General features: G+C 31.8%; 2 protein-coding genes across 2 annotated transcripts in view; one reads left to right on the forward strand and one right to left on the reverse strand.

Annotated features, from left to right (window-relative positions):
- The window catches only part of LOC118181785 (uncharacterized), a 99094-nt gene extending 82924 nt beyond the window's left edge, over window positions 1-16170 (forward strand). Inside the window, exon 6 of the mRNA XM_085825134.1 lies at window positions 6298-16170. Within this exon, the coding sequence (XP_085681260.1) occupies window positions 6298-6380 (83 nt within the window). The 3' untranslated portion in view covers window positions 6381-16170. The remainder of the gene's footprint in view (window positions 1-6297) is intronic.
- Window positions 1-17752, reverse strand: part of LOC146995008 (uncharacterized) — a 216132-nt gene that overhangs the window by 151272 nt on the left and 47108 nt on the right. The gene's annotated exons all lie outside the window — the stretch shown is intronic.

Here is a 17752-nt window from a genome sequence, read left to right on the forward strand (position 1 = left end):
CGATTAGATAATTCTATTCTTTAAATGATATAAATTTTGTGCATTCTGAGTTATAATATGAACGAAATATAATAATGTTAAGTGAATCTAGCGCCAGAGTGTCGCTATAGTACTCAAATACTAGAGTGAATTTTAAAGAATGCATTTATTCTATTGTGGTTTATGTGCTTTCGGCGAAGTAGATTTAGTTAAATCCAATAAGTTTAAATGAAATGCAAGAAAAAAAAATGCTTATAATTTAATATTCCGTACAAGGAAGTCATGTGGTGTACACATCAGATTTTTTATAATTTGCAACTTATATTTCCAGAACTTGAACTAGCTGAACATCTGTATAAAGTGTAAGACACGCAGTTTTCAATTAGTTTTTCTTGGAACTTTAATCTAAATACTTCAGTTAGATAGATGTAGTTTTTATAGCACAAAAAATCTCGCAAACACCCTTTCTTATAGCACAATAAATCTCCAACTGTAATATCAATCTTTGTATGCATACGTAGATACTGCATAAGTTTAATTTGCTTTCTTATTTTCACTTTCTCAGAGAAAAAAAATAATAATTAGAATGATATTTTACAAACTGAATAAAACAAGAGAAGATGGCGGCTAGCGTTCATATTTTGTAGAAAGTAAATTCTATATTTTGAGTGAAAAATCTCGTATCACTCACTCATCCGCAGAAATCAACTTGAAATATTTTCTGCTATGTGTATATTTATGTTGCAAGACATTTTTAATATTAGTCATTAATTTTATGCTATCTTAAAACAAACTTGTAAATTTCAATCTCTGATTAGAAATATCCCCTTAATGTAACACTGCGTTTCCTTGTTTTTGAACTTATCATACAATCTTATGTAATCTACATAAATTATATTCCATAAAATGATGATACTTATTTTTTTCATATCAGAAATCTCAGATATGAGCTTAAGTATCATATTAGGTTGTTCCATGATAAAATATTATATATTCATTTGCTGATTTATGAAAACTCTAACGAATATATTTTTATTTAGATTCTGAAAGCATAATGATAGTACAACGTGAAAATAATTTTATGCTGCTTAAGGCGCAGATCAACCAAATGAATCATACTAAATATCAGTGGGCATTATGTACTGTTATGTGTCTGTGATCCGATGAAAAGAAAAATCAAATTTTTATGTCTTTGTTCATAATTAGTTTTTGTTTCGCATAACACGTAACGCACTTTCATTAAATATATATTTTTCACTTACAAATGTTTTTACTTGTGTACAGTGATTTTGTGGTGCTTTAATTTTGTGCCTAAGAGCACTAGAACTCCAATTATCCAGTCTAAGTAGGATCATTGCCCATCCAGACAGCTGGTTTGGCCGTTTATATGTAAGCCAAGGAAGTAAATACTACATTTCATGAGACGGAAATTTTTCTTCACCATATTTTATTTCAACAAAAAAAGTGTTGTTTAAAATACTTTTATTTTCGTAAAACAATCATCGGAATTAAACCATAAAATATCTTTCTGGTTTTTTGAACATCAGATCTTTCTTTGGTTCATTTAAAATAAAACCATGAAATTATTTTTAATATATATTAACTTCAAAATTCTTGTATTCTTTCTCGCTAAAATTAAAGAAAAAAAAGAAATTTATTATATAAACCAAAACACATATCTTATTTCTTTCTAACTATAACTAAACAAAGGAGATATTTGTGTTGATGTTATGACGTCTTGTACTCTTGGCAAGTATAAACTAACAAGACGTCAACAGACTGTGGAATTATCTTTAAGTCCTTAAGTACGACAAAGTCCAGAGAAAGGATGTAAATGACCCTTTATTAACTCAATATATTCACAGATGGCACCGACTGCATATTTCACAAGTGCACATCTGTGTAGCCACCGAGGAAGTGGTTTCTAGGATGGACCAACGGGCATCCAGTAATATTTCTGTCATGTCACATGACCTTTCGCATGCTATAACATTTAAGAAAATGGTTGGAAATATTCTGCCATGCAGTTAGTTTTCTGTACAAAATAATTAAAACATCGTCGATTTCTTCTGAAACTTTTCATTGCGAAATTAGATCAAATAGTATAAGCAATTGTGAAGATTTCATTACCTGGTTGAAAGAATTTGAAATAAATACAAACAAATGTTGGCTACTCCGCAAAAATAGCCATGTGAAATATTATTTAATAAGTGGTAAATAAGATGAAGGAAAAAATATGTGATAAACATCTGAGCCCAAATGCTATCTTTACATAAAACTATGCACATGAGAAAATATTTATACCAATTAAATATGTAAATAGAAGTCAGGACTTCTTATTGCAGTCTATATGAAAAAGATGTTCTAATAACCAATGCAGAATTGTATTCAAAGTGAACTTTACTAATTTGGATTCGTATACATTTTAGTGTGTTAAATTTCACATTTAATAACTGCTCGCTCTTACATGTACTGTCTACACAAGAAATACTCATCAAATTGAATGAGTTTTTCTTATTCATAAAGAATATATTTAATTTATTCACATATTAACTTTTACTGTTAATATTGGATATAATCAGATCATACATAATATGTATTCTGAAACTTACACTTTAAAATTTTAAAGAATGCAAGCACTGAAATAAGAAAACACTACATTCATTGTAACACTTCCAGTCCAAAAAAATTATACACTTGAATTTTCTTAATCCACAAATGTTAGTAAATGCATAATATTCGAGGCTAATTGTAGCTTGAGTCATTTTCTCGATGTAAAGAGCGATAATACGCCGTGAACATCAATCCAAATATTAATGCGTGATAAAAATCGCGAAGAAATGTCAGCGATTGCGTGATAAAAATCGTGAAAGTGAAATGTCAGCGATTAATTAAACTCATGAAACGAAAGCACTACGAGATTTTCTACTATTACGCCATGCATTTATAACTGCGAAACAAATACAAATTAAAACGTAAACAAAATACGCTCACAGGCTCGAAGATTTAGCGTTACAAGAGCTATAGAAGCTCATTGATCCGCTTTCGAAACCCCTCCCTCAGTGGCTATGCTGATGTGCACTTGTGAAATATGCGCACCGACTCTTGTTTACAAAAGCCAACACTTTTGGGCTTAATTCAAAAGGTGACAAGTAACTTAAAACAGAATAGAATTAAGTTAGCCTAACGACTTTTCATAGGTTACTTAACATGTGGGCAGGCTGTGACTCGTAAAAGTCGGCGTAAATAAGTGTAACGGCTAGAAGCAATTACGCCACAGAAATCTAATCGCGAGTAAATCAAAAATAACAACGTGGCCTTCAGGCAAGTAGAACACGCTCTCCCCCTTTCTCTCTCTTGCTAAATTTCACCTTCCATTAAGTAAATCCCGATAGTGTAAAATAACAAAATTATATCCCAATCTACATGCTTTACATATTAATCTAAAGCTTATTAAAAAGAGATGCACTGTACATTTTCCTTTGTATCATTTAAATCAAATAAAAAATTAGAAATTTGTTATAAACAAGCATGCTAGATTTTACTTCTGGAAGAAAGAGCAATTACCATATTGCTGGAGTTCTAGACATCTTCGATTCGGATAATTGGAGATCTATTGTAAAATAACAGGGGGAACGGGAAAAAATGTCGCTTTCTTACATTAAATTCACACAAATAAATTTTTAACACGTTTTTATTTTTAATCAATAATGTAATCACCCTCGTTATCAACAACCTTTTGCCATCTAGTACGCAGATTATCAATCTCCGAACCGATATAAATCAATCGGTTTTTGAGTAAAATATATCAAGAAGGCATTTTGGACATCATTCAAATTTTCAAATTTTTTGGCACTAAGAAAATGTTGTAGGGATCAGAATAAATGGAAATCCGAGTGTACGATATCGGGCGAGTATGGCACCCCCATCCCAATTCATTCATTTTTTCCAGAGTCCGTCTTGCATTGTAGTGTTGCAGAATGATGCCTTTTCTATTGACAATCGCCGGATATTTTTCGATTAAAGATCGGTTCACTCGATCCTATTGTTCACAATAAAGATCTGCATTAACAGTTTGTCCAGGCCAAACGTTGGCAACATCTGTGGGAGACAGAAACCACCGGCAGAAGAGTTTACAGATTTTTTCCAAAAGTCTGCCGGCTTCTAAAATCTGGCTCGTCTCACTTCACTCAGTATCTAACAGGACATGGTCCCTTCATGACTTACCTGCATCGCTTCAGACGACGCGAAAACGAGCATTACTCATGCGGGATGGTAGGAGATCCGGACCACTATCTGTTCGCTTGCAGAGAGACCGCCAAATATCATCTTAGGCAACCAGTAGCAAACCACATCCATGCATAGGCTGAAGCTACTTCAAAAAATCCCAATGCATTGAAACGCATATGCGATTGCATAAACATTGCACGCAAAATCTCAGACAGGCTGGAGTAATTCTCAGCCACCATCCTCGTCACCAGAACAGCCCCTGTATGCTCTGCATCTGTAGTGAACTAATTCTATCTTAAGTTAGCTTATTCGGCTTTTCTTATTCCCTGTATATATTTATCTCCTTGAACTGTAAACCTTGAATTATGAACCTTGAACTATGTATTTTGCCTTATTTTATGTATTGTTTCCACTGTTTTGCCTTTTTTTATTTTATGTATTGTTTTACTTTCTAATATTTTACTTCTTATTACTTTTAGTATTTGTAACCACCTATCCATTACTCTGTTAATATGTAACTGGAATTGTTCTTCACGCCCGCAATGCACCCTTCTTCCATCATGCACTATCGTCTTCGTCCAGCATTTGTTTGCACTGCCCCCAGCAGTCGTCTTGAGCACAATATGTATTTATAAGTGTGTCTTTTGTTCAAGTTATTTCCGTCAGCGGGGCTACCTGGCCGATATGCTAACTACCCAGTGGACCGGCTGCCTCGCTGTCGGTTGAAAGAAAGAAAGTTTGTCCAGGTTTCAGAAATTCAAAATGAACCATTCCGCGAATACTCCACCAAACACACAGAAGCGCCTTTTGGGGATGTAAACCCTTTGTAACTTCTATTAAAACTGCCTTTTGCGTTTTGGATTATCATATAGGACCCATTTTCGTCTCCAGTAATCAAATGATCAAAAACCGGTTCTGTATGGTGCCGTTTAAACAATACGTTGCATGTGATGGATCGGTTGGCTTTATTCTCTTCGGACAGATTATGGGAGACTGAAACACCTGTTTTGCTTATTTTTCCATTCTGCTTTAAATGTTCTTGGATGGTCGACCAACGTTGGTTAAGAATTTTTTACATGGATTTGCTTCCACTTCTGCCCTTAGCATGTTGTTGTCGACATGCGCAGAAACGACTACTTTCCAGTTCCCCTATTACTAACTTCTTTCTACCTCATTAGAATACACGCGCGCTAACGTGTTTACATTCTGGCAAGAAAGCGTAGACTGAAAGCGAGAGTAATAGGAAAACTGCTTAAAAATAAAATTAACTGTTAAATAACTTAAGTAAATCCAACTAATGTCAAATAACAAAATTATATTCCAATGTACATGCCTAGCATTTAAATCAAATAAAAATTAGAGATTTGTTATAAACAAGCATACTAGATTTTACTTCGCTTGGAAGAAAGGGCAATTACCAAAGCTCTATACATCTTGGATTTGGATAATTGGAGTTCTATTGTAAAATGTTAATTTTGTCATTTAATTAAACATTGAAAGCATATCTTTCAGAAAACCAATAAGAATTTAATCAGATATAAATCGACGAAAATTATGGAAAATTAGTTGCTAATTGTATATAAAAAGACATAGTTTCAAGCCTCCCATAAATGCATCCAAAGTAATATATTTCTAAATATTTTCCCTTTAAAATTTGTATTATTAGTTAGAACATATTAAACACTAGCTTCCTTACTTCATATGTCATTATTTAATTCATAGAAGTGTTTTAGCTTTGTAGAAGTTAACTGTCCTATAAAATTTCTTAAAATGTATCTTCTCTGATAATTACTTTATGAAGTTTCATAAAAGTATAGAAGGTAATATTCTTAACTCGAATCTTAAACTGATTTATTTCATGCCTACTTTAAATTCGAGCATATTACAAGTAACTCATTTGATCCTAATATTCTAACTATTTAACCTGATTCAAAACTTTAAAATGACAGAACAGTACAAGCTCGATTACCAATAGGTCTCCAGGCTTAACCTCATTTAACTATGTAATTTTTCTGCAGATAAGTGTAATTTTAATTTTGCAGCTGACTGTATTCAAGTGACCTGCGCAAAATGACCTCTCTTCCTTAGACAACCGATGGTACACTGACATGCAGTCCGGTTTGGAACCTGACAGAGGTGACATCGTGACTGGACTCACCACTCCGTGTTGACGATGAGAAGAAAACAAGCTCATGGAAATGGTCAAGAACTAAACGCTGGAACCGTGCCCTTCTGGAGCCTTGAAAGAGTCCGCATGAGTAGCTCACAATTCTGTAAGAAACCGGTGCTTAAAGTAAACTATTCGCTTCCTTTGAAAAGGCGAACCATAAACATCCGATTTACTCAAAAATTGTAAATGTAAAACCAAATGTGGCTCCGTTCTGTACTGTTTGATTATGGCAGCTTTAAGGTCTTAAATTAAATGTGTCAGTCATAGTAGATATAAAAGAACATGTCAACTTTAAATCCGTTACTAATAAACATACAGATTTTTTTCAATGAAAGTAACGCCAATTTAAGTATGAATTTTGGCAACTTTTAAAATGTATAAATTCATTCTTTAAAATATATTGACATTGAAAAATTACCCCTTGTATCCTACAAGACAAAAATGATTCTATGTTACTGCTGTTCGTAAATTTCTCGCATGAATAAAACCACCAGAACCTAATACTCAATTTTGCTTGGTAATTATATGCTAAAATTATGCTGACAGAAATTGATCTAATTTCTAAAACTTCCTGACAAAGAAGGAAATTTCGTTTCGGAGAAATTAGCATTTTTCGCTATGTGTAACATATGTTATTTAATAAATAAATAAATACCCGTAGTTACAGCTATCAAATAATAAAAAGCAAAAGCAAATTGTTTACATGTTCGAGCAAATATTATTTAAAAGTGGAATCTCAAGATACTGATTCATGCATATTACTAGAATACTGAGTAATTAGTGAAAATCATCTGCAGCAAAGTATGGTACTATTGAAACAATTATTTTGCATAAAAATGCCAGATAAAAGGCATTTTAAGGTAATTAAATTCTTTTCGACAATTATAATGTTTGCTGTGTAATAACATCTCTGTAAAAGTAATATGTTGTTTTATTTCACTTTTAATCATAGTTATTTTCATCCCTGCAAGGCTATTTTAGAAGCAATTTATTCGAAAAACTGCGAGATACCGGAATTTTTTATGTTTCTCTTGTCAATTATATAATGCTAATAAATCATTGATAACGCTAATCTCATAGTAATTATGTATCACTTGATATAATAGCTGATATTTTCTATTGCTTTCCATCATGCATTTTTCTAGTGATTATTCATCATTAAATTAAATTGAAGAGTTAAATTTTAATCATACTCTGCCAAAACAAAAATCTTAATCTTCAAAATGATCGGTAAAGAATTCACCTTCTTTCTTTGTTTTCTTCGATGAAAGTTGGCAGGCGAAAATATTTCAATATTCCCTGCAAACTCACAGCAAGGAATTATTGCTCTCTTAATAAATACAAATTAATAATTATTATAAACTTATGTTTTTATATCTTGTCCTACTTCCCCTCTCATTATTTTAACTTTCTAGCTGTGTTTTTCTATTTTATCGTCTTATAGAATATTATTTTAATTTCTTTTTATATTCTGTCATAATTTGTTTATCTTAATTTTCTGTCTTAACCGTTTTAAAGTTATTATTTTAAATTTCGGCTTTTATCTTACTATCTTAACTTCTTTGCGAGTCTAAATAACTACAAAATATTAATAAAAAGTATGAATTTTATATATGACGCATCTTAAAAATTGGGCCGCTTTCCTTCAATCCGAAACTACACCTATAACCAATTGGAAAAAAAATTCGGAAGTTCGAAAATAAAGTTCTGAGTTCGAAAATAAAGAAGCCACAGATCTAGCAAATTTTGCTAAATATTTCGATTCACTTCCATCCTGTGTCTGTAATCATAAAGTGCTTTTCTTTTTTAAACGTATTTGTATGCATATTCATCAGCATTTCAATTCTTTTTTCTTCTTTCTTCTTCGTTCGCTCTTTACGTTCTCATTCGCCTTCTTTTTTATTTAAATAATTTCACTCACTAATGTCTTTTCATAAGGTATCTAACACAGCACTCATAAATTTTACATTTCGTTTTATGTGTATTTTATTTAGTCAATTATTAAACTCTTAGATCAATACATTCCACGTAAATTCTTCTCCAATGTTACCTGTTTCATTCTTGTAATTTTACAAAGTCAGCAAAAAACAATTCAACTAAATCCTATTTTGTTTTGATTAAAACGAGTTAAAAAGTTTTATTTTAAAAATTAATTTTACGAATCTACCTCAAATATTGTTGACTGCTTAGCCTTAAAATTCAATTAGAGTAAGAATTCTGCTCATTATACTTGTAATTTCTTCTTTGCTATCACCTAGTCAAAGACACAATTTGCCTGTTACAGGAAGATAGTAAAAGAGATCCTTTCTTCTTTTTGACCCAAAGGATCAATTTGTCCAGAAGAACTATTAATTTTGTTTGGCATTTTGCGTTGGTTCACTATAAACGGCATTTCCCTTTTCAGATTGTTGCCACCAAATATTAGAGCCCTGCATTATATTTAAAGAAATTAAATAATGAAGAATCTGCATAAATGTATGTATGTTTCTCACACTGTCAAAGAACAACGGTGCCTAAAGACATCAAATTTTGAATAACGTAGTCCTCGACTCGAATATGAGCATGTGTAAGCCCAAATTTGAAATGTGTTCTATTACCTGTTTCATATTTTGTAAAACTTTAACGAATATTTTATTAACAATCTCACCAATTTCAAAGCGATTAATGGCAACACTGTGCGGAAAAAAAAAATTATCTCCAGTGCGCGAGACTGTGTATCGGAAATTCTAAAAACATGCTCTTTTAAAATTATTTTGTGATATTGCTATTGAATTGAATTTTATGGTTTAAGCGCGAAGAATGTGATATTTAATAAATAAAAGTAACACACAAAAAGTTAAAATAATGTCCCTTTGGGAGTAATATAAAATCTGAAAGCTTTCCGTTCCCACCATGTTGTTGCTTTAAATGTTTATTTGTTCGTTCATTCCTTTACCGTTTGAAAATGCCTTCCAGGAATTAACATGTGCTATTTAATCTATCAACAGATTTCTGTCTTCCATAAAAAATTTAGTCCACACAATGTCATGAATCAATTTAGGAATTTTAATTTATTTGAATTTTTTATGGTTTTCCTGTCAAGAAAATTAAAAAATACAACAGAAATCCAAAACATTCGCTTCTGGATAACAATGCCTCTGGCCGAAAAAAAAATCCAAATTCTTTTTTAACTTCTTTTAAAACAAATATCTAGAAACAGCGAAATAAAAAAGAGTATCCATTTGTTCTTTATCCAAAGATAGCGAGGTATATGACGACACAAGAGAAAAGGGACACCTCATTTACCTTATTACAAACTGTCGAGCAACTAGAATAATAAAATGGGCTTCCCATACCCTTTCAATTACCGGGCTCGTTGCGGAAATATTGATTCTTACCCTCTTTTTATGCGTAACTGTATGATCGCTTATTGTATGTTCACCGAAAGCGTGTTTTCTTTACCTCCCCCTGACATGTCTTTGAAGAACTTGGAGTGGTGGAAAAATTTTTAACTTTAGAATATAGATCCAAGCATCGGATTGATAGTTTTTAATGGATTGCTGAGCACTTTTAATGGATATGCTTTCTGTGTTTGAATTCGGTTTGGTAAAATGTAGTGTTTTAAAGGCATTAAACTTAGCTTTTCATTTGATGTCATAAATCTATTCTTTTTATCGCAGCAGTAAAAGAGTTTTATTTGTTTGTTATAGGAGCTTCTATCGTAAACTATTTAAGAATTAATCTCAAGCTCTTATTAATCTGGGAAATAAATGCATAAGAGTTAGAGAAGCTTAATTAAGACCCCCGAGTAATATTACATTAAGATGAAGGGAAATTTTATTTTACTTTAAACTGCATGCTTTCGTGTCTCGAATGACCTGGATGTTCTTGATGGGGTAAACAGATCAAATGTCAGAACTGAACGGTAAAAGAAATGCAATTAAGTTGTTTAATTAGAACTGGCAGTTACCTGAAAAGAAAATTGACTTTATTAGTTTAAAAAGAAGTTTTTCAATAATGAACGAAAAGTGAATTCTATAACTATTTTTTTAGTTTTATTTAACTGAGCACATTAAAGAGCTGTAGTATAAAATTATTCCGCTTGCACATACTTAATCCTTATTAAAACAACTCAGATTTTTTTCTTTATATTAATTGAAATTTAAATTTAATGTTAAATACCCCTATGTCTTTATAAATGTTAAAAGAAAAAAAAAGGATTTAAAGTCATTTCCAAATTCATTTTTCTTTAATTTAAGATGGAAAGCTTTTATTTTGAATTGCCTGAACATAAGGCATTTACGCTTTGAAAGCACTTGTTCTTGCTTTTAAATTTTAAAGCTAGAAGTTAAGAATTCTGCATAAAATTTATATTTAGCAATTTATTACAGATCTTTAGCATTAAAAAAGAAACGAACTAAAAACGTAATCAGTTTTATGTCTTTCATAATGCATTTATTAAATTTTTTAAGCGTTAATGGTTTAAATAAAGTGAGCCACATAACATACACGACACAAAGACCAGATCTGTAACAGTGCTTTAATAAAAGCCTTACAATAAATACAAAATAAGGCAAGAAATACAAATACTTCTTAATAAGTATAAATATTTAAGATCATAAACATTTCCAATCTTAAACAAGAATGAAATATAAGAATTTTGTGAGAAATATAAATATAAGAAATATAATAGATATTATGACGTAGGTTTGTTATAAATATTGTAAAAATATGATAAATGGTAAAAAATTCTTAAGATTCTTTTGTAAACAAATATTTTTTATTATATTCAAGTATTTTGACAGCTCACAGCTTTTTAGGTTTTAAGCTCAAAGGGACGTTAGACCCAAAGGGCTATTAGTCTCAAAACGGTATTTTGCTTCGTTTCACTTTCTGCGTTGATTCAATTTTCAAACTGTTGCCAACAAATGTTATCGCAATGTCTTATACTTAAAGAAACTAAATAATGAAGAATCTGCATGAATGCATGAATGTTCTCGCATTGTGAAAAAACAACGGTACGTAGAACCATCAAATTTTGAATAAGGTAGTCCTCCAACTGAACATGGGCACTTGGAAGTTCGAATTTGTTTTATTATCTATTTCAAATTTTTTAAAACTTTAAGGAATATTTTATTAACAGATTCAACTATTTCAAAGCGAGCAATGGCAACACTGTACGAAAAAAAAGCATTTTTATCTCCAGCGCGCGAGAATTTGTATCGGAAGTTCTAAAGATATGCTGTTTTGCAGTTTTTTAAATAATTTGTGATATTGTTGTTGAATTGAATTTTATGTGGTTGAAGTGCAAAGAACATGATATTTAATAAATAGAAGTAACGCGTGAAACTTAAAAGACGCCCTTTTGGGCCTAATATAAAACCTAAAAGCTTTCAGAGTTTTTTTTTTTTTTTTTTTTTTTTTTTTTCATATTTTACGTAATTTCTCACTTTTCGTTTCAACTGTTTATTTAATTCAACATCAGAAGAATTCAAATGAAAATTTATTTTGTTAAAACAATAGCATTTGATTAATTTAAATTTTTTATTATAGTCTTGCTTGCAAATATCATAAATGTACAAAATTATTCCAAAGCACAGTACCTTTTAGATATTCACAGGTGCCTTGATATTCATTATTTCCATGCTTATGGTTATTTATATCTTCTATAATTTCGAATGAACATTTCATGTCATTTCTCATTTTTACACTCATGTCCATAAATTAAGGATAATGCAAAATCAGGCAAAGGAAGAGCAAAACAAATTTGACTTATTTGTAAAGCTTATTTATTAAACAAAAGGTAAAGAGCAAGAAAAGATGCTATATGTTTGATATTATTACAAAAATTAGCGATTTTTCTCCCTGGAGCAAATTACAAAAAAAACCTATTTGCAAAAAAACAATACCACATGGTTGATATGATTGTTAATACATTTATGTCTCCCAGACTATGCAATACAGTCCGTACAACGCCTAGGCATGCTGAGTATAAAATTATCCATCTGATCTTGTGGGATATTACACCACTCAAAAAGCAATGCTCTCCGAAGTTCCGGTAGACATGTAGGAGGAGGTTGACGGGCTGGAACTCGTCGGCCAAGCATGTCCCACACGTGCTCTACTGGATTCAAATCCGGTGAGAATGCTGGCCAGTCCATACGGGTGATATCCTCCGATTGAAGGCATTCGCTTACCATGTTTGCACGGTGATGACGGGCGTTGTCATACATAAACACAAATTGTCGCCCATGGCGCCCCTAAACAATCTTACATGTTGTTCCAGAATGACGTCCCGATAGAGTTGGCTTGTCATGGTTCAAATTCATGGAATATGCAGGTCAGTTCTGGAACCCAGAATAATTCCACCCCAAACGAGCACTCCTGCACCACCGTAACGGTGTTGTTCAATGATGTTTTCTTGGCGGTAACGGGTACCTGGAGCTCTCCATATGAAAGTCCGGCGAGAATCAGAATGCGGGCTAAACCTAGACTCGTCGGAAAACATCACACAAGCCCACTGTTGCGGTGTCCACAATGCATGCTCTCTACTCCAGGCTAACCGCAGGCGACAGTGAGTTGCAGTAAGTGGAACGCATCTGACGGGTCTACGAAAATATAGACCAATCTGCCCTAAGCGTCTGTACACGGTCTGCCTTGAAATTGTCGTACCAGTGGCTGAAGAGAGCTGACGAGACAGGTCTGAGGCTGTGCTCCGCCTGTTTCTTTTGGCAGTAACTGCCAAATATCCGTCCTCATTTGGCGTTGTAACTCTGGGGCGTCTTCTCACATTACCATCATCTTGGAATCGTTGCCAAAGCCTGGAGATGACACGCTGGGCAATTCCAAGTTCGTGTGATACTTCCAGTTGGGTACGCCCACATTCTAGACGGCCGATAATTCTACCACGTAAAAAATTATCCAAATGCGTCCTTTGTGTCATAACTATTCGGTTATTGCACTGAAATGCTTATAAAGCGCCTGCGAACAATTTTACTTCTTTGCCTGTATTCCTTATATATTACTCTCTTACACTCTCGTCATTGTGACGTACCATCGGTGTCGTCTGGTTACTTCCTGAAATTTGCATATGATTCTTGAAGATGTGTGTAGTGATTTTACAGGTGATATATTTCTTTTAGAGTTCGATTTGCGCGTGACTCCGAATTATCCTTAATTTATGGACATGAGTGTATTTACAACTGTTCACTTAATTTAACATCAGATGAATTAATATGAAAATTAATTTTGTTAAAATAAAGCATTTGATTAATTTAGTTTAACAGTTTGGAGCAGTGTTTCAAATTAATCTGTCGATATGAATTTCGTAAAAAAAAATACTAAAAGCGAAATTATTTTTGCAATATAGCAATGACATTTTATTATTTGACAATGACATAAATCTTTTGCACACGATACGTAAATTTGGGATACATTGCTAATATATTTTTCATGTATTACATATTGTCATTTATGTCATACACGAAATATTGTCAGTATGGTAAAAGAACATTCAAAATCCAAAATAAATGCTGAAATGTATTATGATAAAATCCTAATTATTACATTAGTAATACAAATTATTACAAATGGAAAGCTTTCTGTAAAAATTCAAAAGTAATGCATAAATCATATATTAGAGCATGGTTTTCTCCATGTGTAACGTGTATACGAGCCAGTTTCCCTTAGAAAGGCCTGCACGAAAGGCATCCCTTCCCTTAGGCAGATAGCCCTAGTGTGCTTTGCCGTATTCACAGTACATACACACATATATTAGAGCAATATTTTTCAAAACTTATCCTTGCCACTCCCATGCGCATGTTTGTGATTCATTGCAACTCACTTCACTCATTCACATATATACAGTTCCGATTTATGGCAATTTTGTACAAATTGCCATAAATCGGAACTGTATATATGGCAATTTTGTATAAATTTGCTGTATAAGAAAGAATTAAAAAGTCTAATATGTCTTAGATAAAAATATTGTAACATTTAAACAATAAAAAATAAATGTATGTAATCATTAACAAACAATTAGTAATTATAAATATATAATATAATAATAATTTATGTTTAGACCTACTCTTTAAGAAGCACTGCATTACAGATTAAGTAAGAAAATTCAGAGGAGGGTTACAAAAAGTAATAAAAAATAAAAAAAAGATTTTAAAAAAATCTCAAAGTTTTTAGATTTTTTATTACGCTTAAAGGGACTTTTTTAACGATCTGTGTGTTAGCTTTATTTATTAAATATCATGTTCTTCGCACTTAAACCATAAAATTTAATTTAACAACAATACCGCAAAATAATTTTAAAAGAACATATTAGAATTTTCAATGCCCAGTCTCGCACACTGGAGACAAAAATGTTTCTTTTTTCGTGCAGTGTTGCCATTGCTCACTTTGAAATTTTTAGCTTTTTAATCAAAAACTCATAAATGCTTTACAAAATATGAAACAGATAATAAAACAAATTCCAAATTTGAGCTTCCAGATACCCATATTCGGGTGCAGGATCACGTTATTCAAAATTGGATCTCTGTAGGTACCGTTATTTTATCATAATGCATACATACATACATTTATGCATATTCTTCATCAATTTCTTTAAATATAATACTCGGTGATAATATTTGGTGGCAACAATTTGAAAAGTGAAGCGCCACAAATTTCCGAAACGAAATTAATAGCCCTGCTGGGCTAACGCCCTATGGGCTAATAATAAAAAGTTTATTAATATGATAATAAATGGTAACTATAAATATGTAATTTGATGCAAACATACATAATTACACTGTTATCAAGAGAATACTTGAAACATTCTCACAACTCATAAAAAACTGTCTCCCGACCACTGGGGGTCGCGACCTACTCTTTGGAAAGCACTGCCGAGTACGTTACGATGAATACCAAAAGACATACAGAGTATGTGATTTTTTTTTTTTTTTTTTTTTTTTTTTTTTTTTTTTTTTGTCAAATCTGAATTCAAGAGAATTCAGAAAAAGAAAAAATAAAGATAAAGAAATTCTGAATATATCCACTTTCAATTTAATATTAAGAATTTCCATGCCTACTGCTATGTTATTTATCTTCTCCCCCCCCTTCCCTGCTTATGTAAGGAAATAACATGAACATCTAATAAACTTCCACAATTAACTAACGCATTTTTTTGCCTTTTTATCAACGTTTTCTAATTTCAACTATTCAGAGTTAAATATGTTAGGATATTTCGAAAGGAAAAAGAAAAGAATTGTGAGCTGCTCTTTTACATTCCTGCCTTGAATACAAAATGCTCAGAAGAAACCGTGTTTGATTTGAAGACTCCGTGGAAGTTATGTGACGTAAGAATACTTCCGTGCTATTTTAGTGCACAAATGAACTGTTTTTCTAAGAAAAAAATGACTTTAAAAATATGAATATTGTGAAAATGGTATGTAAAAAAGATTAAAAGATTTAAAAAAAACTGTGTGAAAGAAATTTGAATGTAGAACACAGCTGTGAAACTTGACTTGGAATTCTTAACCTCCGCAACCCATCAATGTATAAATATTGTATAGGACTTGTAGACGGTTGCGGTTTATCAACTACCACTTAAAATGTTTCACAGATATGTTCTTACTTTATATTCATGCTTCCAAAGATATAGCAATTTTTTATGTCCACTTTCCAATTCTTTCGTTCTCCGGACGAAACTGATATCTTGGAATTTGTGTGAATTATACTTTCCTGTTGTTTAGGAGGAGGAAAAAAACACAATGAACGTTTTCCACTGTTCTAAGCATTTTAAATAAAGTTATCTATTCAATTGATGTCTTTGATTTATTATTTCTGTTCTTGTCTTTTATTTTAGATGACACGGAAGATGAAATGATTCCTAAGGAAGTTCTGTAAATAAGCTTTTAAAAATGCTTAATACATTATTCTAAGACTAGATATTTATAGACTACTTATTTTTCTAAGATTAGATATTTTGAAGACTACTTATTTTTCTAAGACAGGATATTTATAGACTAAATTGAATAAATACAAATTTAATTAATTCTTTGCGCCATTGCTGCAAGGAATGAAATTTAAATTTTAACAAACATGTATATATGTAAAAAAGCAAATTTAAAGTTAAAAAATCTTTTATATGTTTGCACATTATTTTAACTTTAAATTTGCTTTTTTACGTACATACATGTTTGTTAAAATATTTATAAACTACTTATTTTTCTAAGACTAGATATTTTGAAAACTACTTATTTTTCTTAGACATTTTGAAGACTACTTATTTTTCTAAGACTAGATATTTATAGACTACATATTTTTCTAAGACTAGATATTTTGAAGACTAATGTGCCTGTCAACAGCAAGCGGATAAGACAGTTGAGCTGCGGTAGTTCAACGCGAGTTTAAATCCTGGTGAACAAATGGGTTATATTGACCTTTACATTGGGTTTTCCCTGTATGTAATATGAACTAATTTTCCTTAGAATGTACCAACCAGTAGCCGAGTGGCAAGAGAGCGCGGAACACCGGCAGTTCGATTTGACTCAAATTCTGGTGATTGATATGGCTGCCCGTATGTTTTAATGATTTCCTTCATTATATAACACATATGAGAGCACGTTTCCTTTAGAAAATCCTCCACAAAGGCATCCTTCCCTCTGGCCGTTAGCCTTAGTGCTGTTTGCCATAACCTAAAAAGTTCAGTTTGAAGATTGATGGATTTAAAGATTAAGAGATCAGTCCTATGCAAATAGATTTTTATCTGCTCAAAATACATGTACTACATTATTTAACTTCTGTTTTAAATCGGTAGTTTTGAAAATATTCATGGTAAGTATATAAAAATGAATAGTCAGTTCATTATCTGATTAATTACGCGCAATATGACATGGCTATCTACATTAAAAGATATTCCATAAGACTTTCCTAGACGAATTCGCTCCTATTCAATTTATGCTGCGCATAAGGAAACTCCCAAAATATTTATGAAAGCGCATCCCTTCCGTCGGGAACTTAACCAAGACAAACTACCAGTATTTAGAAATTTTCCCTATTCTATTACTAAGGGATTTTGTGAAATTAAACGAAGATATCTATTTAGGTTAAAATCAAAAAAATTCTCTGTTCCATACTTAAGGACCCCATTCTGGATATGAATTCCAGGGTTCCTTGCAATGTGGTTTGATTTACATTGCTCAAACTAAGCGTTCCTTAAATTTTTGCGTTAAAGAACATAAGGCATATGTTAGGAAAATGGAAACATAACACTGTTCAGAAAATTACACTTTCCAATTTTCTGCATTCAAAATTATTCAAAAAACATCTTTCATTGGTGAGTTATATTTTCCAGAGGCGTTTCACATTCTAAAAAAATCTTTCTGTTCTAGTTAACGACCCTAA

Source organism: Stegodyphus dumicola, chromosome 10, assembly GCF_044657685.1.
Source record: "Stegodyphus dumicola isolate Sdum_Otavi_A_Nest chromosome 10, ASM4465768v1".
In the NCBI taxonomy this organism is placed as follows: Eukaryota; Metazoa; Arthropoda; class Arachnida; order Araneae; family Eresidae; genus Stegodyphus; species Stegodyphus dumicola.